The following is a 23803-nucleotide window of genomic DNA, read 5'->3' on the forward strand; positions in this document are numbered from 1 at the left end:
GGAGGACTTGGGAGCGGTAGGAAGGGACAGCAGGCCAGGCAGAAGAAGGCCGTGAGCTCCTGGGGGAGGGAGCCACGCGGTTTGGTTCTGTCCCTGGTCCTCAGCTGTGCTCAGTAATCATGTGTCTTGTTTGCTGATTGAGGCAGTGAACTTCCCCTGGCCCCTCCTCCTTCCCTCCCCACCAGGACCCACCACCAATCACCTGAACTCTCAACAGCACTTAGTCTCCCGAACCCCTTTTCTTCTGAAACCCACACCATTGACCTCAAAGGCAAAACACCTCTTCTCCTGACCCCACAAATCTTTCCTTGCATCCTTGATGCTACCCCCACCCACCCCTAGGATCCCGCTCCTTCAGTGACCTCTGTCTCTCCATCTGTTTAGCCTCTTTCTCTCTGGGCAACTTCCCTTTAGCTGATAAATGTAGTTAAGTCTCTGGCACCCCAAACCCCCTCACTTCCTGATTAGATGCTGCATTTCCCAAGGACAAGAGTCCATTCAGTACCATATGCATCTCTTCACGTGCCCCTCAGAACCTAAGGAAGGGGCCCTAAGCTCAAAAAACATGCACTGAATGGATAGATCTGATCCTGTCACCCTCCAGCTTCCTCAGCAACTCCTCGTGGTAAAGTCAAATGTTGTGTGTATGACCTCCAGGCTTCTCTCCCACTTCTATACTTCCTCCTCAGCTCCAATCATTCCAGAACATACTGCCCAGAGCCCACTACACTGTCACTTACCTCTCCTGGCCTCTGTGTATGCTGTTCCCTCTCTCTGGAATTCCCTTCCCCATTTCTGTACCTGGTGTACTATTGCTCTCAATGCAGCTCCGAGGTCTCCTCCTCCTAGAAGCCCTCCTGACTCACCACCCACTCACCTGCTTCAAATGCCATCCAGCACTGCTGCTTTGTGTGGGAGCAGTGTGTTCACAAGCCCGAGAGCTCCTTGAGGGCAGGGATGGGTCTTCTTCAATGATTTTAGCCCTAGTGACTGGGGCCGGGCAATTGGTAGGTGCTCGATGTTCATTAAGTGAACAAGTTAATTAATGTCTGAAGAAGTGCCAGTATTTTCAGAGGTACATGTCTAATTTTCCTCTTGAGTCCTGGCTCCCACCTGCAAGAAGGGGTGAAACTCCCTTGGGGCCCAGAGTGTCTAAGATGGCATGAGTCCACAGTTTAGGACCCCCCAAAACTCAGCTCTAGAAAGACCCCTATTTGAAGTTGGCTTAAAAATTAGGCATATAGTCCATGACCTTATTTTTCAAATTCAAGGAAGAACCAGAACATGAGTTCTACTGCTGTGTTCTAAAAATATTTTTTCTATGGTTTTCTGCTTTCTTCATAATAAAATAGCTTTGGCATGACAGTCTTCTTGTATAAGTGAAATAGTGTTTTATGACCTATTTATTTATTATTTATGAAATAGCTTTAAGGGAAGCAAATATCTGACATAAAGCAGGGACAAAGGGAGGGGAGAGGGGCTCCAGGCAAGACAGTTCCACGTCCCCTGAAGAAGGCCCTGGGCCTGATGCAGGAATATTGGCACCAGAGTCTGGAGTCAGTCGTCCTCAATCAATCAGCAAATATTTATTGAGTGATTACAGCATGGGGAGCTGCAGCTGAGTAGAAGGGAAAATGTGTGTGAACCTGGTTTACTTTGCGTGGCCAGTTCCCTCCGGCCATATCATCACTACTACTTCTATGAATGATTGTAATTAATATTCATTGAACATCTTCTCTGCAACAAGGGTCTGGTTATCTCTGGTACTGACTTTTTATAAACTCTCTAAGGCAGGTAGTATCATTTCCACTTAACAGATGAGGAATCTGGGCCTCAAAAGAGGTTCCTACGTTGCTCCAGGGGTTTCGCAGCTGGAAAGCAGATCTGGATCTGAAACCCAATTTCAAACCCAAAGTCCTTTACTAGTGATGGCCAACATCTGCAGGAGTCTTCCAAGAGGACAGAGTATTTTCTAGGAAATTTCTAATTTAATACTAACACTACTCACGGGAGTTCACAATTGTTATAATCCTCATTTTACAGATGAAGAAACTGAGGTGCAGAGGGTTCCAGCAAGTTTCCAAAGTCCCTGTCTGAGGTGAAGCCAAATCCTGCAACACCACACTGAGGACTGGAGCATGTAGTTTTGGCCTCTGCTGCCTTCTAGCACAGAGCTGGGCAATGTAGTCTCTTAGAAGGAATTCATTCCGGGAACGGAATTCTTTTCTTTTCTTTTCTTTTGGCCGCACCGTGTGGCTTGTGGGATCTTAGTTCCCCATCCAGGGATCGAACCCAGGCCCCCTGCAATGGAAGCGTGGAGTCCTAACCACTGGACTACCAGGGAATTCCCAGGAACAGAATTCTAACCTAACAGCCCCAAAGAGCCCCCAGGTATCGTCGTAGGACTGCCTGGATTCTGTCCCAGACTCCTGTTCCTGGGAGGGGAGAAGGGAAGGGAGCTCCAGGCCTGATGACCAGGCTGCTCTGGGGGCTAGCAGCCCCACGCCTGGGAGATGGAATGTGAGGGAGAAGGCGGGAGCTGTACCGGCTGGACATTCAGGAGGCTTTCTAATGAATGGACCGATTGGTAGTTGTGGTTCTGTGGGCCAATTGTGGTTAGGGGAAGGAAAGAGGCTCCCAAGGAACACTGCATTCCTGTTTCTGACAGCAACTCCAAGTGGGAGCTGGGAGCACAGACCCTGTCCACCCCCTTGGCTCCAGGATGAAGCCTGCCCCTCAACAACCCCGCACCCTCCTGGCCCCCAGAGCAGGGCTCTCTCCACAGCAGGATCCAGAGGAATGTTCACAGTAGGAGAGGGGCTTTTCTGGCGTGCAAGCAGCCTTGGCCGTGTGCCGCCTCCACCCTGCCCCCATTGTTGCCTGGCTAGGGCACTGCTGAGGAGGCAATAGCACAGCCGCTCTGGAGTCCTCTTTTAATGGAGTCTCAAGTAGCACCGACTGGACAACAGGCACAGTGCCCTCTCAGTCTCACTATTCCTTAATAATGATAGCTCTTCCCCTTATATGGCACCCATTATATTCCAACCAATGTCCTAAGCATTTTATACATAATAACTCAACTTTACAGAAGCCCTATGAGGAAGATGCCGTTATTATCTCCATTTTACGGATGAGGAAGCTGAGGCACAGAAAGGTTAAGTAACCTACCCAGGAACACAGAGCTAGCAAGAGGCAGAGCTGGGATTTCAACCCAAGCATTATGGCCGCAGAGCTAATGCTCTTACCACACTTCACTGCTCCACCCATGAGGGCTGCTTGGACTCTTCCTACTCCTTGGGGAAAAGTGCACAGCACCAGCTGGTGGAAAGGAGATTTGCCATCTGGCTGAAGGGCCTGGGGCTGGGCTAGGACCCTGGCCCGGGGCTTAGGGCAGCCACAGAGATGAGTGCTGCAGACTGGAGTGGGCGTCACTCTTGCCTCTCCTCCCCTCACATAGGGCAACTCTGGAAAGTCTTACCTCCTGACTCATATCTGTGCTCTGGGCCTCCCCATGCCAACTAGCTGGGCACTCTCGTGAGGAAGCCTCCTTTTGGACTTCCCAGTTGGCATTGGGCAAACCAACATAAAGAACCAAGTCAAGGAATAGCCTTAAATCACAAGAGGTGGGAGAAAAGGGTCTGTCCCCCAGCCGTATCTGGGACTAGAACCCTTGCAACCCTCAGGCTCTTCTCTGCTCCAGGTTTCTGGCTCCCTTCAGTGACTTCCAGAAACCAAGTGGCTCCTGGCACACTTCATACATTTCCCCATCATCACACTCACTGCCTCAAGTTGGACTGTCCCTGAGGCGTCTGTCTCCCTGGCAGGCTGTGAGCAGGGAGGGCACGTAATGCAACTGATGAAGATGAACGCAGGGCCCAGCACACAGCAGACATTCAGAAATGCCTATTGCATTAACACATGATTACAGATGGCATAGATTTTCACTTCCTGTTTCCAGGTAATTCTCTGCCTTATTTGCTCTGAAGTCACACAGGGCCAAAGATAGGAAGTACGCTTGTCTGTTACTTGGAAACCAGCAGACACATGATCCTCTTCATGATTCTTTTTTTCCAATGACGGTTAGGACAAACTTTCATTCTAGAAGGGTCCTCAGCTAAGGAGTTATAACTCTAGCAGGTAGGGAGGGTACTCGGGAAGCCAAAATTCATGCAAATAAATTTTTTCTTCACTTCTAGGTTAGACTGAGGACTTCATGAGCACCTGAGAGAGCCTGTACAGGTCTAGAAGATGGTGCCCAGCCTCCTGGTGTTGGCAGGAAGCTCAGGCAGAAGAAAGACCTGGGGCCCTGATACAGATAGCCTCCCAGAATGCCTGCCCTTCAGAGGCAAGACTCCTGGTGGCATGGCACTGAAGCCAGCACAAGTGTTTTTGTACCTGCAGGGACAAGGGGTATAGCTGGCTGTCCTCCAAGGGGAAGATCTGGTCTCAACAATTCTATCAGTCATTTTCCAAAGTATCAAATATTGGTTCTTGGTAGTTTACCAAATACAAGGTCTTCACAGCAGCCCTGGAAAGCCAACTGGCTGGGAGCTATCATTCCCATTTATTATTTATTTAAATTTATTTTTGGCTGTGTTAGGGTCTTCGTTGCTGGGTGCGGGCTTTCTCTAGTTGCGGTGAGCGGGGGCTACTCTTCGTTGCAATGCATGGGCTACTCATCGCGGCAACTTCTCTTGTTGTGGCTCACGGGCTCTAGAGCACAGGCTCAGTAGTTGTGGTGCATGGGCTTAGTTGCTCCGCGGCATGTGGGATCTTCCTGGACCAGGGATCGATCTCTTTTTCCCCTGCATTGGCAGGCGGATTCTTAACCGGTGAGCCACCAGGGAAGTCCCAACCATTCCCATTTAATTGATGAGAAGCCCAGTCCAAGGGTCCCTCCATTATGGCCGTTGCTGCCCCCCAACCCTGCCCACCACTGCCCTATAAAAAGGGAGAAGGCATGACTAGAAGGGCAGCCCACAGAGTAATAGACCTGGGTGGGGCAGCACAGGAGATGGGTTAGTTGGGGCGTCTCAGCACACTCTGGCCATCTCTGCAGCACCTTGCCAGGAGCACAGGGACAGGAAAGCGGCATTTCCTCTGCAGCCCCAAGCTTCCAAGGCTACGCTATCCAGCCCCAGTCCACTTCTTAAAGAGCCCTGGGCCACTTTAGTGGAAAGAAGAAAGAGAGAGAGAAGAAAACGAAGGAGGAAGAGGAAGAGGAGGCGGGAGAGAGGAGGGAAGGAAAGTGAAAGGAATGAATGGGGAATGAAATAAAGGGGGAAAGAAAGAAATAAAGAGGGGGAGGAAAAAAGAGAGAAAGAGAGTGGGGCAGAGAAGGAAAGAAAGAAAGAAAGAAAGGAAGAAAGAAAGGAAGGAATAAAGAAAGAAAAGAAGGAAAGAAGGAAGGAAGGAAGGAAGAAAGGAAGGAAGGAAGGAAGAAAGAAAATGAAAGAGAAAGAAAGGAGTCCTTTGTGATAGATAGAAGTCAACTCCCTAGAAAAGACCTCAAGGGGAAATTGCCTATCAAATAATTTCAAAGAAATGACATTTTGATAACTAGCAAATGAAGCTTTCCTCCCACTTCCTGCCATCCGTCTCCATTTCTCTCTTTTCTGTCTCTCTCCTCCCACCCTTGCTTCATTCCCCTGACAAGCAGGGTCCCTCTGGTGCTCCCTTCTGCCCTCCTCCAGGGTCAGCTGAGCACTGCCTCCTTGATGATGCTACATTAGGAAGTCATTGAAACCCCAAATCTTGGATTGTTCCAAATTCCTCTATGCCTCTCCCAGGACCCTGCTCTGGACATGACTCCAACAGTAGTCAGCAGGGAGAACAGCAGCTACTCTGACCAGGGAGAACACAGGGGATCCAGAGTTGGGTCAGTCCAGGCCTCGGTCCTGAGGAGCCCACCCCACACTGCACCAATCACGTGTGACTTTGGAGGAGGTGGCTTCGCCTGTCTGAGACTCTGTTTGCTCATTTGAGGCAAAATATGGGTGGAACAGCTTCTAGGTCAGGTCTGTGACCACCAATGGGCACACACAGGCTTGCACAGGTGTAAACAGCTAAGGAGCCACGTGCAGATGGAAACCATCCTGCTGGCTTGGCCCTGAGATGCAGCCAGAACCTGCCTGCCCCAGGTCTCCCAGCCAGACAGGCAGGGGCTGGAGTATCCGCCCAGTGCGGGAGAGAGCCCAGGAGATGCTGTCCAGGGGAGCCCTACCAGGCACACCATAAGTTCTTCCAGCCTCAATTTCTCCATGTCTGGTGGTAAAGCTTGCCTGAGGCCAAGCAGGTTCACAACCTCTCCTTTTAAGGTAACAGAGACGAGACAGCTGCAAGTCCCACTGTGGAGTCACAGTTACCCAGGACCTTGCTCATCCCTCTGCAGCTCCACACAGGCAGAGTCTCCCAGCATCCCATAGCCTACAATTCCAAAGTGTTCTTTCATAACCAAGCACTTATTCTGTGCTGTTCATTGCCCTAGAGACTCCCATTTGTCACCCATTTGACCTCTCATCGACTCCTTGGGGAAAGGGCTTATCGTCGCCATTGTCAAATGAAGAAAGAGGGGCTCAAAAGGAATAAAGGCTTTGTCTAAAGTCACACAGAAAATGAATGGCAGAGCTGGGACTAAAGTCTGGCGTTGGGACTTGCAAGTTTACTGCACTACTGTGGTGTCATTGCTTAAGACACGTGTGAGTGGACAGATAATACGAATACCAATGCTGATGCTAATACCGATAGCACTTACTACCTTCAGGTCCTGGGCTGAACACTTCACAAGCATCATCCTACGAAATCCTCAACACTTTGGTGAGAAATATAAATGTCCCCATTTTATAGATGAAGACACTGAGGCTAAGAGAGGTTTGTCCCAAGTCATACAACAAATGACTGGGCAGAGTTGCAAGGTCAAGTAGCTTGTAAGTAGTGGAATCAGGGTTCAGATCTGGGGGTGTAAAGAATTTCCGTTAGGGGAAACAAGAAGCCAAGGCTTGTGCTGACAGAGGAAGGCTGACTTCCAGAGGCAGAGCTATGTCCTGACACTGGCTTCAGTGAGCCCACAGCATCGGGTCAGGTGAAGGAGGGAGCAGGTAAAATTTTACTCCCAGTTCAACAAGTCAAGAGGTTTATCTCCTCACATCACTTCCTCTAACCTCATATCAGTCCTCAGAACAAGTGGTGTCAACATGTTATCTTAAATCATTTTGTACTGGGACCACTTGACAATGCCCAGGGGAAGTAAGCCCTCAGACTCCTTCCTCTGGCTGGACTCTGTCTCTGGCCTTCCTTCCTCAAGTTTCTGAACATCCAGGCCTGCCCCACACCCTTTAAGCTCTGACTACTCCCAAACCCATGAAAGCAGGGATATGCCGACATGTCCATCACATTCCCAGGCCTAGCTCAGTGCCTGGCACATAGTAGACACACGGTGCACACTTGTTAAATGAATGAATTTTTCTCTAATGGCCTCATTTGATCACTATCAACCGGGTACCTATTATGTGCTGGGCACTTTCGATTTGGAGGTAAACATGGGACCAGCTTGGAGGAACTCTCAGTCCAGGGTGGGGGTGAAGTTTCAGTCTGATGATCCAGAATCTAACTATCGGCACCACCTGAAATACTTTTTAGAATAATGTGGAGAATGAATGAATGAAAGACAAACAACTCAGGGAGACCACAGAGAAAGGAGCCAAATTCAGTGAGACCGCAGGAAAAGGAAACATTGATCTGCCTGAGGAGTCAAAGAAGGCTTTGCTGGTGAAGGATGTGGTGTGATTTCAGCCTTGAAGTGTGAGATGTTTGCCTTAAGGACAAGTGGGGAAAGGATAATTCTAAGCAGAGGAACCAGTATGAACAAGAGCATGCAGGTGTAAAATTACTTCTTGGGGCTGGAGCAAGTGACAAGAGATGCCCCTTCCAGACCCGGCTGTATATCATGTATTTCCAAGGGGCTGGGGCTGGGTGGAGTCACAGAGAGATTGAAACATTGAACCATAGTGAATTGAAGAAAGAGAAAGCTCCTGAATTTGGTATTATGATTAATAGGCTCCTCCTATTAGGCCTCATTTAGATTCATTCTCATGTAGAGACGAAATGTGATTAATCATCTCAGTAAATGCATTTCCAAAAGCATCAAGGGGAATCTAGGGCCCAGGTGCCAATCTCCTCAGGTCTGGAGGCTCAGAAGGGAGCATGGGTACCAGCCAGCATTTACATCACCTGCAGGTCAGGTGCTGGGGGCATCTCCTAGCACACAGCAGAGCCTCCCAGCTCCCCGTCACAGGACACAACTCATCCCCTTCTGGCCAGGTAGTTAGCCTCCCTGCCTCTACCCTGACACCAGAACAGGAGACAGAGGCTGGGCGGGCGGCTTGGGGGCTGCATAAGAAGGAGAGGGCTGCCTCCAAACCTGCTGACTCGGGTTCCACAAGGTGCTGCAGGAAGCGCAGCCGGGGAGGCCCCAGTCTCCAGTGTTTGCCCCTGCTCTCAGGCCATTTCCTGCTCAGATTTGGGAATTTTCAGGCCTAGAGGGAAAGTCCCTTGAAAGGAATATTAGAAAGAGAGAGAGAACACCGGATCCGCCTGGAGAGCGCGGAAGGAAAGGCGAGGCTCTGTCCAAAGCCGGCGCGCTGGAGGGAGGGAAGTGGTGAAGCCCGCGTTACTTTCTCGAAGGCTTTGGCGTTGAGCACAGCAAACAAGGCGACTGGAAGACGAGCGGAGAAGACCAGCCCTCGGGGTGGGGGCGGGGAGGCGGTTCAGTGGGCCTCTGGAGTTTGTGTGTCTGTGTCAGTGCGCGCGCGCGTGTGTGTGTGTGTGTGCGTGTGTGTGTGTGTGTGCGTGTGTGCATCTGGCGCCTGTCCAAGGTGATTTCCCATAAACCACATGCCTCACAAGTCCGCTTAAAAGGCTGTGCCGAGGAGCTGGCCAGTGGAGCCCGGCTCGGGGAAAGTGAAAGTTTTCCAGGGGGCTCTCTGCGCCGCCGCGAGTCCCTCCTCACTCCTGGGACAGCAGCGCGGCCCTCGGCCGGGGCGTGGACTCTGCAGCGGCCAGCGAGCGAGCGAACGAGAGAGCGAGGGCGGCCGACGCGCCCGGCCGGGACCCAGCTGCCCGTATGACCGCGCGGGGCGCCGCCGGGCGCTGCCCTCCCACGGTAAGCGACGGCCGTGGCGCGGGGCCCTGGCCGGGCTGGGGTGGGAGCTCGGCGGCGCGGCCCCTGGGAGCCCGCTGCCCGGGCGCGCCGACTGCCGAGGCTCTTCCGCCCCGGCAGCGGGCTCCGGTTTCCATCCCATCTTTGCGCACGGACTGCGCGAGGCCCCTCGCGCTCTGGCTGGGACCCGAGACGGCCCTGCAGCTACTCTTGGGGCTGCGGCACTCCCTCGGGAAAGGGAAGGCTGCTCACCCCCATTGCATGGAGAGGCACACTGAGCCACCCGCTGGCAAGAGAAAGGGGCTCGAAGCCACGGGGCAGAGGCTGCGTCCCTGACTCTCTCCCTTCTGATCAGCCACCGCCAAGGGACAGGCGGAGTGGCTGTGCGCTGAGGGTGGTGCCTTCCCAGCGGGCATTCCTCATGGGCCATACACATGCTTCTAGGTCCTGCTGGAGAGCGGGCGCTTCTGCATGGGGAAAGTTCAGGGGCCATCCAGCTTATAGAATGCCAAGGCAAAAGGAAGGTGCAGGGCAAGCCACTACTTGTTCCGGTTCACAGACAGAAGCTGTTGGGCACTTGGGTGGCTGGATCAAGTATGTTTTGTGGGGGGGCCGCGTCCCAGAGTTGCATGGGGCCAGCTCTGAATCTTCCTGCCAAACCTGGTTCAGTCCGTTGGGGAGATCCTGGGCTTAGTGGTGGTAGAGGAGGTGGAAGGAAGGTTTGGGGTTGCAGAACTGTGGACAGGGACAGCGGGCTGCTCAGGACTGCATGGGGACTGTCCTGCCCCAACCGTGGGGCAGCTCCTAGATGGCGCAGGGTGGCACCGTTAATGGACAGTAAGTGGTCTTCCAGTGGGTTTGCTTCTGAGGAATCCTAGAGGAGAAACCCAGTGGGGAGAGAAGCAGAAAAATATTTGGAGGATAAGGGAGGGGGTTGCAGGTAGGGTAAGAGGGAAGAGCCCTTCCACAGGGGAGGAGGAGCCCAACTGAGAGAGAAGAGATGGGGTTAGGAGGGGAAATCAGGAAGGGTGAGGTGATAGGCAACAAGACAAACAGGGGCTGGAAGTGAGACCATGAGGAAAGAGGAGGAAAGGAAAGGTGGAAAGAAAGAGGTTGGTTTTAGACAGGGGCAGCCCAAGGGTCCACTCATGCTAAGATCTCTTCAGGGACCTTGTTAATGGGGAAGATAGAACAAGATAGGAGGCAGGTGAGGATGGATAGCTGGGCTGAGATGTCCCAGCATCTCTCTGAGACTGAAAAGATTCCTGTGGTTACCCCAGAGGCCAAGGCTTGTGGGTGGGAGGAAGAAAGAATCGGGGAGAAGAGCCGGCCCAGCCGGATGCAAGCTAGAGTGTTAACCCTTTGGTGCCTGTCCAGATCCTCCTCTGAGGCCAAATCAGGGCCCCAGGTGCAGGGTGGCCCCTTTGGCTACCTTCGAAGTCAGCCTCCCACATGGTGCCTGAAATAACTCCAAAAGCCAGGCAGCCCTTGGGGTTAAGCATTGCTCTCTCCTTGCTGTCCTCAAACATCAATATCTTGAAATGCGTGTGGCAAGGCTGTCTTCCTGAGCATCCCCTTCCCCATAGGCCCTTTCCTCCATACCACTGACACCTGGGGCTCAGAGCCTCAGGGGCAGCCAGCCTGGGGCAGAGACATACCTTCTGCATGGCCCAGTTTCCTCCCATGGGTCCTGAATTGCAGGTTCCTGAGGGCCTGGGCAGCTATTCCCACCCAGAGCTACCTCCTCAGCCATGCAAAAGAGCCCAGTGTTTCCTCCATGACTGCTCTCCCTCTTCCACAGTCTCCCTCCCCCAGGTCAGACCAGGACCCTCACCATTTCCCTGGGCTGAATGGCACTGGGCCATCTTGTGCCTCTTTCCTCCAGGCCTCTCCTTCCCTCTCTCTGCCATCAACTTCTCCCCATCTTTCAAGGCCTCACTGTGGCCCCTCCTCCCTGCAACCTCCCTGGAGCCCAGCCAGGGCCTCTCCTCCCTAGTAAGAGCTGACAAACATTTGGGCTTTTAGTTATATGTAAATCAGCATGTTGTTGTGGACTGTTTCATAGCCTCCAATGTGCTACTTGTTTGCAGTATTTGTCTCGTCATCTGAATTACTGAGGCAGAGCCCAGAGCCCAGAACCCAGCAAGGTGCCAGCCCGCACCCCATCCTGACAGCATTTCCTTGAATCTGCCAGGAGGCAATATCCAGCTTCGGAAAGAAAGCCCAAGGGTCTTTCTCTGCCTCTGGCCGGAGAAGGGGAGACCTAGAGCCAGGGAGAGGGCTAAGGGGACCTTGGCAAGAAGGAGGGAAGGGGAACAACAGGGTGTCAGGAGCCTGTCCCATCACTCTGGGGGTAAGCAGCTACTGGGCCAGGTGGGTGCTGAAAGAGGGGAGAGATCTCAGAAAACATTCCTGCAATGCTAAGAGCTGACTGGCTGGATGCAGAGCCTGATGGGATTCCGATAGGCAGGTGCCAGCCAGGGATGGTCTAGAGCTGCCACTGCTGCCTCTGATTAATTGGTTGGGCTCTTTTTGACACACATACCCAGGGCTCCAAAGGTCTGTGGTGCGGGATAGGTTCCCAGTGAAACTGAATTTGGGCCCCTGGTTTTTCCAGTAGCAGAGCCAGACCTGTGTGGAATCAGGTAGGAGGAAGGGCTGGGCCCAGGCAAATACCTCTGGCTCCAAGTCTGGAAGCCAGCCAGTGCAAGAACATGAACTTGAGAGGAGTGGGCAGCTCACAAGATGCCTGGCTCAGTGTGTGATATGGCAGAGACAGAATAATGGGTAGATGCAAGTCCTGCATTCAAGGAGTTTCCTGTGTAATTGACATTTAGACTGGTAGGCATACCTCCCATGTCCTCATTAGAAGTTCAGTGTGTAGTAAGGCTTGGCCTGGGTTAATCTGGGAAGGCTTCTTGGAGGAGACGACATTTGGATTGTTAGCGAGGGAGAGCAGGGTTGTGCGTGGCTGCTAGGAAATCCTGAGTAAGGTGGGTTTGGGGAATGCTGCATTCTGGAATGAGGGGCAGGTCTGTAGCATTGTGGGTCTGAGGTCCTTGCTTTTCCACCCTCAGCAGGGCGTGGGGGTTCCTGGGGAGTGTGAGAGCGGGGGAGAAATTATGCCCTCTCTGTCACAGACATGGCTGGGCCGCCTGCTGCTGCTGGCCTGTCTCCTCGTGAACAGGAGTACTACCGAGGAGGTGTCGGAGAACTGTAGCCACATGATTGGGAACGGACACCTGCAGTTACTGCAGCGGCTGGTGAGTGTGTGGTCCTGCCTACCTTACCTTCTCCCCACTGGGGAAACGGAGGCAGGAGTCAGGGAGCAGGGCCAAAGAGAGTGGTTGTAGGCAGAGAAATACGGCCATGCAGGATGTGGCTCGTGGCTTCCACTAGCTCCACGGATGTTCTTCTCACTGACCTTCTAAAGGTCAATGCCTCTGAGCCCCCCCCTCAATCCTGAAGCCCTCTCCCACTCCCCTGCAGGCGGTGGACAGGGTGGACTTCTAGCTGGTTGCCTAGGTTAATGATTGCCTGGAATGTCAAACGTGGACTCTGAAAAAGTTTGTAAAGCCCGCTCTCCCTCGGTGGGATGCTTCCTCTGAGGAGCCAGCCCAGTCTGCCTGCTGTGTCCAGATGTTGCCTCTAGCTCCTGGACTCCCAGATGTGCCGCCAGCCTGGCACCAGGGCCTCAGCCAGATTTGGAAGGGAGGCTCCCGCCTAACTCCCAGCCCTCCCCCCTCACTTCCCTGGCTCTTGCCTGAGCCCTGGGGCTGGGATGGCCTGATCACCCAGGCCACGAAGGAGCCCGTGCCTCACTCTAATCGTGCCAGCAGAGTCGTCAACGATTTCAAACGTGGTTCAGCCCGGCAGAATCAGGTTGCTGTCATGGCTGCTGTCCTGCTCAGAAGAGAATTTACCATCCCTCTAGCCAGCCAGGCAGTGGAGAGCACCACAGGCTGAGGCCAGCTCCAGGGCCCTGAGCTTGGAGCCCATAGGCTGGGCCTCCTGCCTCTATTACCCCCTACACTCTTCCTCCTGTATGTAGCTCCTGCAGCAATCCAAGGTAGACCAAGAGCCACCACATTCTCTGAGGCTTAGAATCACAGAACCACTGCTCTGAGGGCCAGTAAGGGCTTTAAGGGCATCTAGCCTCAGTCCCTACAGATCCTGAATCCCCAGAGCTTGTCTAGCCTCTGCTTGAATTCCTTCCAGGACAGGGAGCTCACTACCTCCCACGGGAGGTTATGTCCTACATTAGATAGTTCTTCCTTATAACAAGCTGGCATCTGTGAGATTTCAGAGTGGGAGGTACAAGACAGAGACTTCTTGTTCTTCTATAACCCTCCCCTGGGCATGTGGAGGGCACAGGTCTTCCCCTAGCCTTGGCTCTGTCTTTCCAGGTGTGGTTGGGGGGAGATGGATGAGGATCAAACCCTGATCCATCCAGAAACTCGAGTCCCCGTTCTTAGGCAAGCTCAGTCGAGTGCAGACACCCTGCCACCACTGGCCTGCTCTCTTTTACAGATTGACAGTCAGATGGAGACCTCGTGCCAAATTGCCTTCGAGTTTGTAGACCAGGAGCAGTTGGTGAGTTATGGCTGTTTACAAGGCCCACGTGCCAGCATGTATGAACTTCCCAGGGTGGGTGTATGTGGGAGCATGAAGGTAGGAGAAGTCCTAGAGCTGGGCAGGGTATGGTGTAAGGATCCCTGGTACTCAAGTCTGGGGTGCCAGGGTCCAGGGCTGAGCTGGGCAGGGCCCAGGCCTCAAGTCCCCTGCTGCTCCCTTCTGCTGGCCTGGCACATGTCAAGGTCTTACTATGTGCCAGGCACTTTTGATCCTGACTATGTGGTTCACTCTTCTTGTTCATGAGAGGTTAAGGGAGAGAACATAGGTAGTAAGTGATTTGAACGCGGGCAGGCTGGCTCTAAGGCCTAAGGCAAACCAGTACTTCTTCTGGGTCAAATGTTTTGCTTAAGGATGTCACCTCCATCCAGCAGACAGACCAGCAACGAGGGAATCAGTCCAGCCCTTTCCCTATTCCTCCTATCCCACACCCAACTGTGTGCTGCTGGTTCTACCTCCCAGCATCTCCGGCTCCTGGGGCCTCACCCCATCAGTTGCTTGGACGATTTCAAAAGCCTCCTAAATGGCCTTCCTGCATCCAGTGCACCCCTCACCCCACCACTAGTGGGGGAGCTCTCTGAACCACAGCCTGTTATCTTCACCACCTCCCCCAAACCTGGAGACCCCTCACTCCAGGAGAAAGCCTAGGTTGTTCAGCCTGGGGTTTACAAGCTCCAGTCTCTATCACACGGCCCAACCCACTACTCCCATTCCCTGTTTCTTCCTGCCTCCAAGCCTTTGCACAAGCTCTTTCTGATGCCCGTAATGCCTTTCCAGCTGCTCCCACCCCAGCCTTTATTCCACGTCTGTTCTTCTTTGTGCCTCCTAGAAAATCACCATCATGCCCAGAATTTGCTCCCATCTCTGAGCTTCTACGCGCCTGACCCGTACACATTTCTATTAGAACTGGAGACCACCTCATGGTCCAAGGGGTAACCTTGGTGTTCCACGCACTCACTCACTCACACCTTACCAAGCATTTACTACTAGGAACCTATTGTACCAGGTGCTAGGAATACAGAGCTAAAAGCCGAGTCTTCATTGAGGCACCCACCATCTCTTTAGGGAGACAAAACACTGAGGTCATTCTTTGGACCCTGAGGTAGTCTCCAGTATCCCTGTGGCCTGGAGGATTAGAAGGAGCCATATGGTAAAGGGCTTTGTGTGAAAGCAAGCCAAAAGAGGGTCAGAGACAGAGAAACAGAAGTTCCTCAGAACCCACTCTACCTGTACGCCTTCATCCTGATTAAAGCCTCATCTTTCAGAAATCTGAGGATCTCTCTGGTCAGAATCCACATTTCCTTCCCTCTACCACAATTCCCAGCAGCACCAGATTGCAACAAGGGAGAATGAAAGCCAGCTGAGGGCAGCATTCTCCTTCTTACTGGAGGGGGTGGCCCCTGTCCTCAGGAGTAAGGGTAGGGCAGGCTGCAGCCCTCCATCTGCCTGGGATGAGGGCATCCAGCACAGAGCTTGGGCTCCCAAGTGGCATCAGCCGGGTCGTCAACTCCAGGTTCTACTTTTCAGAACGACCCCGTGTGCTACCTTAAGAAGGCATTTCTCCTGGTGCAAGACATAATGGAGGACACCATGCGCTTCAAAGACAACACCCCCAATGCCATTGTCATTGTCAATCTCCAGGAACTCTCTCTGCGGTTGAGGAGCTGCTTCACCAGGGACTATGAAGGGCAGGACAAGGTAGGAGGGCCCTGGAGCCAGGAGCACTGAGTGGGGGAGGGCAGAGGGCAGCTGCGGTGGTACCATCCCTACCCATAGGCACAGAGGCACTCACTGGCCTCACCCATGTCATTGCTCACTGGCTCTCTCACTCACGTATTCATCCCATAAATCTTTGCCGAGGACTCACCGTGCAGGAGGCACAGTGCTAAGCCTTGACGATGTCTCAAGAGCAAGCACTACATGGTTCCCACCCTCTAAGAGCTTATAGTTAAGTGAGGTTGGCAGCCATTAAACAAACAATGACACAAGTAAATAGAATTTTAACCCATGAGGACTATCCATTCATTCAACAAATAGTTAATGAGTGCTTATTGCATACCAGGTATTGTTCTAGACTCTGGGATACAGCTGTGATCAAACAAAATTCCCCACATTCATGGAGGTTACATGTAGGGGTGGTGAGACAGTTAACGAAATACATAAGTAAAGTGTCAATAACTGCATTGCAGAAAGAAAACCAGAGAGGGAAGACCTGAAGCAGGCAGGTGAGGGAGTGAGCCAGGAAGGAAGAAGTACGTGGGGCTCCGGGAGAGAGAAACAGGACTTGGATTTAAAAGGCAGTGGGAAAGAAGAGACAGGGAAGGCTTCTGAGTAAGAAAATATTCACTTGAGGTCCAAAGATGAGTAAGAGGAAGAAATCAGGCTGGTCAGAGCATTCCAGAACAGAGAACGCTGGGCACAAAGCCCTAGGTGAGCGGGAAAGTGCACATTCGGCCCCCAGGTAGGGTCAGCACGGCCAAGGCAGGGGAGTGAAGGGGAGAGAGCCAGGGAGGTGGGAGCCAGATCATCTGGGGTCTTAAAGATGGGGGATTTTGTCTAAAGAGCGAGGGACCCAGTCTAACTTGCGCTGGGAGACCATTCTGGCTGCTGTGCGGGCCATGGTATGTAGGGAGCAGGGATGGAGGCTGGGCGGCCAGCAGGAGGTGCAAGTCCAGGCGGCTTGGACTAGGGTTGTGCAGTGAAGGTGACACAAGGGGACGCATTCCTGAGTTTAGAGAAAGAACCCGAGCACTTGGTAATGCAGCGGCTGTGAGTTGTTGAGGGAAGGGAAGGGTCGTGATGGTTTTGTCTCCAGCACGTGGAGTTCCCGTGATGCTGAAATGGGGCAGAGCAGGTTTGGGGGAAGGGCAGGAGTTCAGGTTGGGGTACATTACACTTGAGATGTTCGTGAAATGGCCGAGTGGAGATGTCGAGCAGGCCGCTGGACGTATGGGTCTTGAGTTTGGCTGGTGATAGACAGACGTAGGTGGTGTTGGTCTGTAGGTCATCGGTGAAGCCAGGGGACTGTATGACACTGCCCACTGTGAGAAGAGAAACAGGCCCAGGAAACCCAGCATTTATTTAGAAGTCAGGCACCGGAGGGGGCCTGGCAAGGAGGCTGAGGAGCGGTCTAAGGGGTGGGAGGGAACCCAGGAGAGTGTGGGATCCCTGAGCACATGAAAAAGAGTATTTCCAGATGGGAAGAGTAGTCAACTTTATCACACGGGGTTTGAGAAGCCAAGCAAGAGAAGGGCTGAAAAGTGTCCAATGGATTTGGCAACGTGGAGGTCGCTGTTGGAGGCAGGTGCCCAATCAGTGAACAGAAAGTGAGGAAGTAGAGGCGACACTGTGGAAGAACCTGGCCCCAAAGAACCGCAGAAAAAGAGAGGTAGCTGGAGTGAGCGTGGGATGGAGGGAGGGAAGACTTTTAAATAAGAGAGGTATTAGATCTGTGGTTTTCCAATGTTGAGGTTCGTAGGAATCACCTGGGAGCTTGTTTAAAATGCAGATTCCCAGAACTTCCCTGGTGGTCCAGTGGTTAAGACTCCACGCTTCCACTTCAGGGGGTGCGGGTTTGATCCCTGGTTGGGGAACTAAGATCCCGCATGCTGCGTGGCCAAAAAATAAATAAAAAGGAAGTCTTCATTTTAAAAAATGCAGATTCCAAAGAAAACACCTTCCTTTTAAATAAAAACTCAAAAAACATTTTTTAATAAAAAAAAGTTTTAATGCAGATTCCCAGTATGCACCCCTAGAAAGTCTGATTCACTGGGTCTGTGGGTGGGCCTTGGAATCTGCATTTTAGCAAGCCACCCACCCTGCACACTGTATGGGATGCTGGGGGCAGGGGGGCAGACTTCAGGAGCGGGGAGCCAGTGAAGCTGGAGGAGCTGGTCTCCTGAGGAGCCGGCAGGGCAGGGATTCAGAGCTCGGGAGGCAAGAAGACACAGACTCTGCTGAGACAGGTAGACATCGGGACCTTCTGTCCTTGTTTTCTCTATGAAGTATGAGGTGAGGTATGAAGGACACAGAGATTTTATAAGAAAGATGAGAAGAAGCCACTTTCCTGTTCCTTACAATTGCCCTGGGCGGGAGGCAGGCAGGGATTGTTGTTTTGACTTTACAAATGAAGAGATGAGCCCAAGCTGGAAAGTTCATTTGGCCAGCGTTGCTGAGCTGGGGAGTGATGCAGCCAAGTCCAGGTCTTCCCATTCCCGCATTCATTCTCTCCTGTATCTGGTAAACATCTACTAAGGGCCTACTATGCACGGTCCCTGGGCATCCAGTGATGCCTTCAAGGACTTCAGCACCTAGTAAAGCCCGTAGTTCTTCCCCAGGCAGGTCAGTTTAAGGAAGGACTTGGGAGTCATCAGCAGGTGGGCCATAGATGTGATGAAGCCCTGGGCACAGTGTCTGGGGTGAGAGTAGGGGTGGGCCCAGGACTGAGCCCTGAGGAGTGCCAGCCTATGGAAGTCAGGTGGAGGGGGGCAGCCTGGTAAGGAGACTGAGATGGAGCAGCTCAAGGGGTGGGAGGAAAACCAGGAGTGCGTGAAGTTTCTCAGAGCTCCAGTGGGTGTGGGGAGCCTGGGTCCCACGAGCAGAAGAGAAAAGAGCAGCTCAACAGACATAGCTGGGGCAGCCTTGGCTCTCCTTCCAAGATACACCAGTGCCAGAGAAGGACCCACAGCCCCGTGGCCTCCTCCAGGCCATTCTCCTCACCACACAGGATGATCTCTCTAAAAGACTGGAATCTTATGCTCCACTCACCTCCCCAACATCCCCTCAGTTCTCTTTGCTCTGTGGATAAGGTTAATGGTTCTTTTTTTTAAAAAATAAATTTATTTATTTTATTTTATTTATTTATTGTTTCTGGCTGCATCGGGTCTTTGTTGCTGCACGCGGACTTTTCTCTGGTAGCGGCGAGTGGGGGCTACTCTTCGTTGCAGCGCGCGGGCTTCTCATTCTGGTGGCTTCTCTTCTTGCGGAGCACGGGCTCTAGGCACGCGGGCTCAGTAGTTGTGGCTCGCGGGCTCTAGAGCGCAGGCTCAGTAGCTGTAGCGCATGGGCTTAGTTGCGCTGAGGCATGTGGGATCTTCCCGGACCAGGGATCGAACCCGTGTCCCCTGCACTGGCAGGTGGATTCTCAACCACTGCGCCACCAGGGAAGCCCAGGTTAATGGTTCTTGGCATGGCCAACAAGGCCCGGCAGGACCTGGTCCTTGCTGACCTCTCTCAGCTGCATCTCTTGTCACTTTCCTCCTAGATGGCTGTGCTATAGCCACTGTAGCTTTCTTTTCCATCTTCTAACATTTCAGGCTCTTTCCTGCGTCAGGACCTTTGCACAGTCTATTCTCACCACCTGGACAGCTCTCTCCAACCCCGCCTCCTTTCCTGGTTAAGTCTTGCTCATCGTCTGGTCAGTTCCTTGGGGACTCCCCCAGGCCCTCATTTAGTTCCCCTTGTTATACACTCTCAGATCATTCTTCTTTTTTTTTTTTTTTTTTGCGGTACGTGGGCCTCTCACCGTTGTGGCCTCTCCCATTGCGGAGCACAGGCTCCGGACGCGCAGGCTCAGCGGCCATGGCTCACGGGCCCAGCCGCTCCGTGGCATGTGGGATCCTCCCGGACCGGGGCACGAACCCGTGTCCCCTGCATCGGCAGGCGGACTCTCAACCACTGCGCCACCAGGGGAGCCCAGATCATTCTTCTTAGGACTCACCACACTTGTAACAATATGTTTAATAACGATGCCCTGTTGGACTCAATGTCCAAATCGGCCAGGGACCACCTCCCTCTTGTTCACTGCGTGATTTCCGGGTAGTTACCAGATGCCTGGCACATTAATATGGGTTAAATGGAGCCATGAATAAATGATAAATTTCACCAACTCAGGACATAGGGGTCCTGCAAACCAGGGTAGAGGGGAGGGAGAAAACAAGAGAAAAAGAAGACAGATGAAAGAAAGGCCAAGGGAGTTTGACAAACAAGCTAGAGACGTGGGACCAATGCTCATCCTCATCGAGGGGGTCTCTGCTCTCCTTCTAGGCCTGTGTCCGAACTTTCTATGAGACGCCTCTCCAGTTGCTGGAGAAGATCAAGAATGTCTTTAATGAAACAAAGAATCTCCTTAAAAAGAACTGGAACATTTTCAGCAAGGACTGCAACAATAGTTTTGCTAAATGCTCCAGCCAAGGTGAGCACAGAAGGGGCCAGCAAGTGTGGGGATGGGGAAGGGCATGTGGAACAGAGCTGCGTTGGGAGGTGACGCATGGGGCTGGAGGGACCCCTGGGAGGCAGCCTGATTGCTACTCGTGCTCCTGTGTGTGTAGACGTGCTTGTTTTGTGTACATATGTGGCTTCGTGTACCTCTGGGTGGTCCTAGGCCCATGCCTTTCCTGACATGTGTGTGCATGCACACCTACATATGTTTGCATGTTGAGGCATCAAGAAGGATCATGCTGGTGGCTGTGAGATCAGGGAGTGGAAAAGGGGGCCCTCTCAGAGAGCCCTGTAGGCATGGAGGCTTTCCCACCGGCTCTGCAGGCTGGCTGAACGTATGGGGGGTACCGTGGAGAGAGCAGAGGCTCCATCGGGGATTCAGGGCCCTTGCTCCGGGAGCCCTGCTGCGAATCACCAGGATACCCTGGCTCCAGAAGCCCCCAGGATGCCTTGAGTGTCCCCTCAAGGGACAAGGCTGGATTTGAAGTCTGAGCGTCATTCAAACTCTCCCAGTGCTGGCCCGGCTGCACACATGTCTACCCTGCGTTGTCCTCGTCTCTGCGTCCTGTGCCACGTGTGCCCACCTACATTCAACCTTGCTCCCCGAGGCAGGGGCTGAGGCCCTGCGACCTGCCAATGGCCAAGTCCAGTCTCGTTGCTTCAATCCCAAGGCCTCAAGCCTTGGCCACATTCCAGCCCCAGCCTGTTCCCGCCTGTGGCCGTGACTGTTCAGCCCCTTGCTGTGCATGAAACCGCCTTGCTGCTTTCCAACCAACAGTGTCTTTGGGGCTTGAGGGTGTCTTGTGTTAGTCCTGGAGGCCACTACTCAACCTCCTGGCTGGCTGTTGTCACCCCTGGCTTGGCGTCTGGCCAGCTGGAACTCCAGGAAGGGCTGTTCTCTGCTCTTGCCTGACCCCAACCCCCAATCTGTGTGTCTAAACCCCACTTTTTGCTCTCTCCTGCAAAGAACCTTCCTGCAGTTTGCACCTTCCCTGTCTAAGGCCTGTGTCATGAGCATTGGCTCCAGTCCTGTCCTCTCCTCAGCCCCAGGGCTGAGTTAGGGCATGAGGGGACCCCCAGACCCACATACCCCTCTCCATCCCTCTGGGAAAGCTGTGCTGGAGGCTGGTGACTCTATCTCCTCCCCCTCCTTCTCTCTCCCTCTCTCTGTGGTTCTTTCAGATGTGGTGACCAAGCCTGATTGCAACTGCCTGTACCCCAAAGCCACCCCTAGCAGTGACCCGGCCTCTGTCTCCCCTCAGCAGCCCCTCGCCCCCTCCATGGCCCCTATGGCTGGCTTGACCTGGGCTGACTCTGAGGGGACAGAGGGCAGCTCCCTCTTGCCCAGAGAGCAGGCCCTTCGCACAGTGGACCCGGGCAGTGCCAAACAGCGACCACCCAGGAGCACCTGCCAGAGCTTTGAGTCACCAGAGACCCTGGGCGTCGAGGGCCACCCCACTGGAGGTTCACCTCAGCCCCAGCCCTCTGTCGGAGCTCCTGTCACTGGGATGGAAGACATTCTTGACTCTGTGCTGGGCACTAACTTGGACCTGGAAGAGGCCTCCGGAGAGGCTAGCGAGGGTCTTATACCCCAAGGGACAGAGCTTGCCTCCCGCACGTTGTGGAGAGGCAGCGTCCAGGCAGAGACTGCCAGGACCAGCCGTCTCCTCTCAGCACCTTCACCACTCTCTGGGTCAGGAAAGGACTGGCAGCCAGCGGATGTAACTAGCACACCACTGCCCACAGTGGGCCCCGTGAGAGCCACTGAGGCATGGAGTCACACACCTGAGAATGCAGACCATTCATCTGCCTCGCCCAGAGGCCACCAGGAGCCAGGCTCTGCCGGGACCCCAGCACTGCGCCCGCACGGCCTCGGCAGTCCCTCTGCCCCCTCTTCTCAGCCAAGGCTTCCCAGAAGCCATTCCCGGGGCAACGTGCTGCCCCTTGGGGAGCTGGAAGGCAAGAGGAGCACCAGGGACCGGAGGAGCACCGCAGAGCTGGAAGGAGGACAAGCAAGTGAGGGGGCGGCCAAGCCCCCAGCCCGTTTTAACTCCGTTCCTTTGACTGACGCAGGCCATGAGAGGCAACACAAGGAACCCTCCGACCCCCAGCTCCCCGGCTTTGTCTTCCGCCTGCTGGTGCCCAGCATCATCCTGGTCCTGCTGGCTGTCGGTGGCCTCCTGTTCTACAGGCGGAGGCGGCGGGTAAGAAGAGCCCGATGCGGGAGAGAAGGGCTCCGCATGGGGACAGGGCACAGCCTGGCTGGAGGAGCAGGTCGGAGGACGACTTGGGCTCAGACTGGGTTCTTCAGGCGCTGAGAGACAGGAGGCTGACTGAGCACAGGGGATGGGAGGTTGAAATGGAGGGTTTCTTCAAGAACAGGGAAGGCTCAGGCTTACACGAAGAACCGGTAGGGACTGGGGCAGAAGAGTAGGAGACACTGTGCTTGGACTAAAGCAGGATGAGAACCCAGATGGGAGGGGAGATGGAGGAGGAAAGTGATGCGTGTGAGGTCAGGGCAGGGCATTGCCTGGGAGCTCTGCAGAGCTGGGGTATGAGGATAGGAGAGGCCTCTGGAAGCCCCCTGGCCCTCTGGCTGATCCAGAGTGGGGAAGCTTGGCAACTCTCTCATAGAGTCCCTGAGCAGCCCTGCCTGAGGATGGGGCCACGGCGTCCCCACGCTCCCTCAGCTCCTCAGTGAGCCTGCTCTTTTCTGTCCCCAGAGCCATCGAGAGCCTCAGACAGTAGATTCTCCCGTGGAACAACCGGAGGGCAGGTGAGAGGTTTTTTTTGGGGGGGGTGGGCTCTGATAGGCACGGGGGGGCCTGTCTTGGCATCTGTTTCCCATCTAGATTTGGAGGAGACGTTCTCCCACTTGCTCTAAGGAGATGAGGTTCGGAACAGGATTCCGGGGTGGGTGGGGAGAAGGAAGGGTGTCTCTTCTTTCCTAGCTATCTGGGACTTTTCCTAGTTTCTTCTTAGGGTTAGGCAGTTCTGGGTCTTCTAAATCTGGGAGGGCTGGAGCACGTGTGTGCGGGCTTGGGGGGCAAACTTAGGGGATCCCCTCACTCCCTGGCCTCTGCTGAAGTCTTATGCCAGCCTGTGCTCTGCCCGCAGCCCCCTGACCCAGGATGAGGACAGACAGGTGGAACTGCCAGTGTAGAGGGAATTCTAAGGTAAGACTCTGATCTGGATCTCTCACAACCCCTTAAAATTAGTTACACCCAAATTTTCCAGTCACCCTAACTTGTTTGTGGTACCACCAACTACCCGGAGGCACCCACACTTGACTCCCTTCTCTCTCTCTCTCTCTCTCCTACTCCCTTTTCCATCTATCGCCAGGTCTGGCCAACCCTCTTCTCCCTGAGTCCTCAGGCCTCCCACTGCCCCTTCATTCCCTCCACCCCATTTGAGGCCAGGCACTGTTAATTCTGTGTCGGGCTATTATTTCTGCACTGGGCTTCTACTTTTGCTGCCACCTTCCATCGCAGAGCAACCAAATTGTTCTTATGTAAGGTCTTTAGCCTCTTGGGGACTTTCAGCAGCTCTGTATCACCAACTACTTCAAACCCAACATTCTCAGCTTGGTACCCAAGCTCCTCCAGCAGCTGCTCCTAACACGCGCCTCTTGCCAGCTTCCTCTCTGTCTGCGCCCTGATTTGACCCTTCTTCCCAACCAAGATCATTTCTACTTCCCTGCTTTTAGATGCAAGGAGCCATAGAGGCTTAGTCTTAGAAGGGCTCTCAGAGGTCATTTGGCCTAGTGTCTCTGCATCCCAGATGGGGAGTCAGCCA

General features: G+C 53.6%; 1 protein-coding gene across 3 annotated transcripts; it reads left to right on the forward strand.

Annotated features, from left to right (window-relative positions):
• Positions 1 to 8953: 8953 nt before the first annotated feature.
• CSF1 (colony stimulating factor 1) lies at positions 8954 to 23180 on the forward strand. Of its 3 annotated transcripts, XM_065876141.1 has the most exons (9): positions 9122 to 9160; positions 12298 to 12420; positions 13688 to 13750; positions 15317 to 15487; positions 19835 to 19982; positions 21191 to 21736; positions 22082 to 22212; positions 22732 to 22784; positions 23126 to 23171. In XM_065876141.1, exons 1-9 carry the CDS (start codon positions 9122 to 9124, stop codon positions 23169 to 23171), a joined length of 1320 nt encoding a protein of 439 aa, XP_065732213.1. The 3 variants fall into 3 exon arrangements, with proteins under 3 accessions (XP_065732222.1, XP_065732213.1, XP_065732205.1); XM_065876150.1 differs by lacking the exon at positions 21191 to 21736 and having other exon boundaries at positions 8954 to 9160; positions 23126 to 23180; XM_065876133.1 differs by having other exon boundaries at positions 21191 to 22212.
• Positions 23181 to 23803: the final 623 nt, after the last annotated feature.

This window comes from Phocoena phocoena, chromosome 1 (genome assembly GCF_963924675.1).
Source record: "Phocoena phocoena chromosome 1, mPhoPho1.1, whole genome shotgun sequence".
NCBI classification, from domain to species: Eukaryota; Metazoa; Chordata; class Mammalia; order Artiodactyla; family Phocoenidae; genus Phocoena; species Phocoena phocoena.

What these genes read in the sequence shown, in the direction of transcription:
- CSF1 (XM_065876133.1), top strand. Translation starts at nt 9,122, where the DNA reads ATGACCGCGCGGGGCGCCGCCGGGCGCTGCCCTCCCACG. An exon ending in TGCAGTTACTGCAGCGGCTG is followed by an intron (nt 12,421 to 13,687) that starts GTGAGTGTGTGG and finishes TCTCTTTTACAG; the next exon opens with ATTGACAGTCAGATGGAGAC. An exon ending in GTGGAACAACCGGAGGGCAG is followed by an intron (nt 22,785 to 23,125) that starts GTGAGAGGTTTT and finishes CTCTGCCCGCAG; the next exon opens with CCCCCTGACCCAGGATGAGG.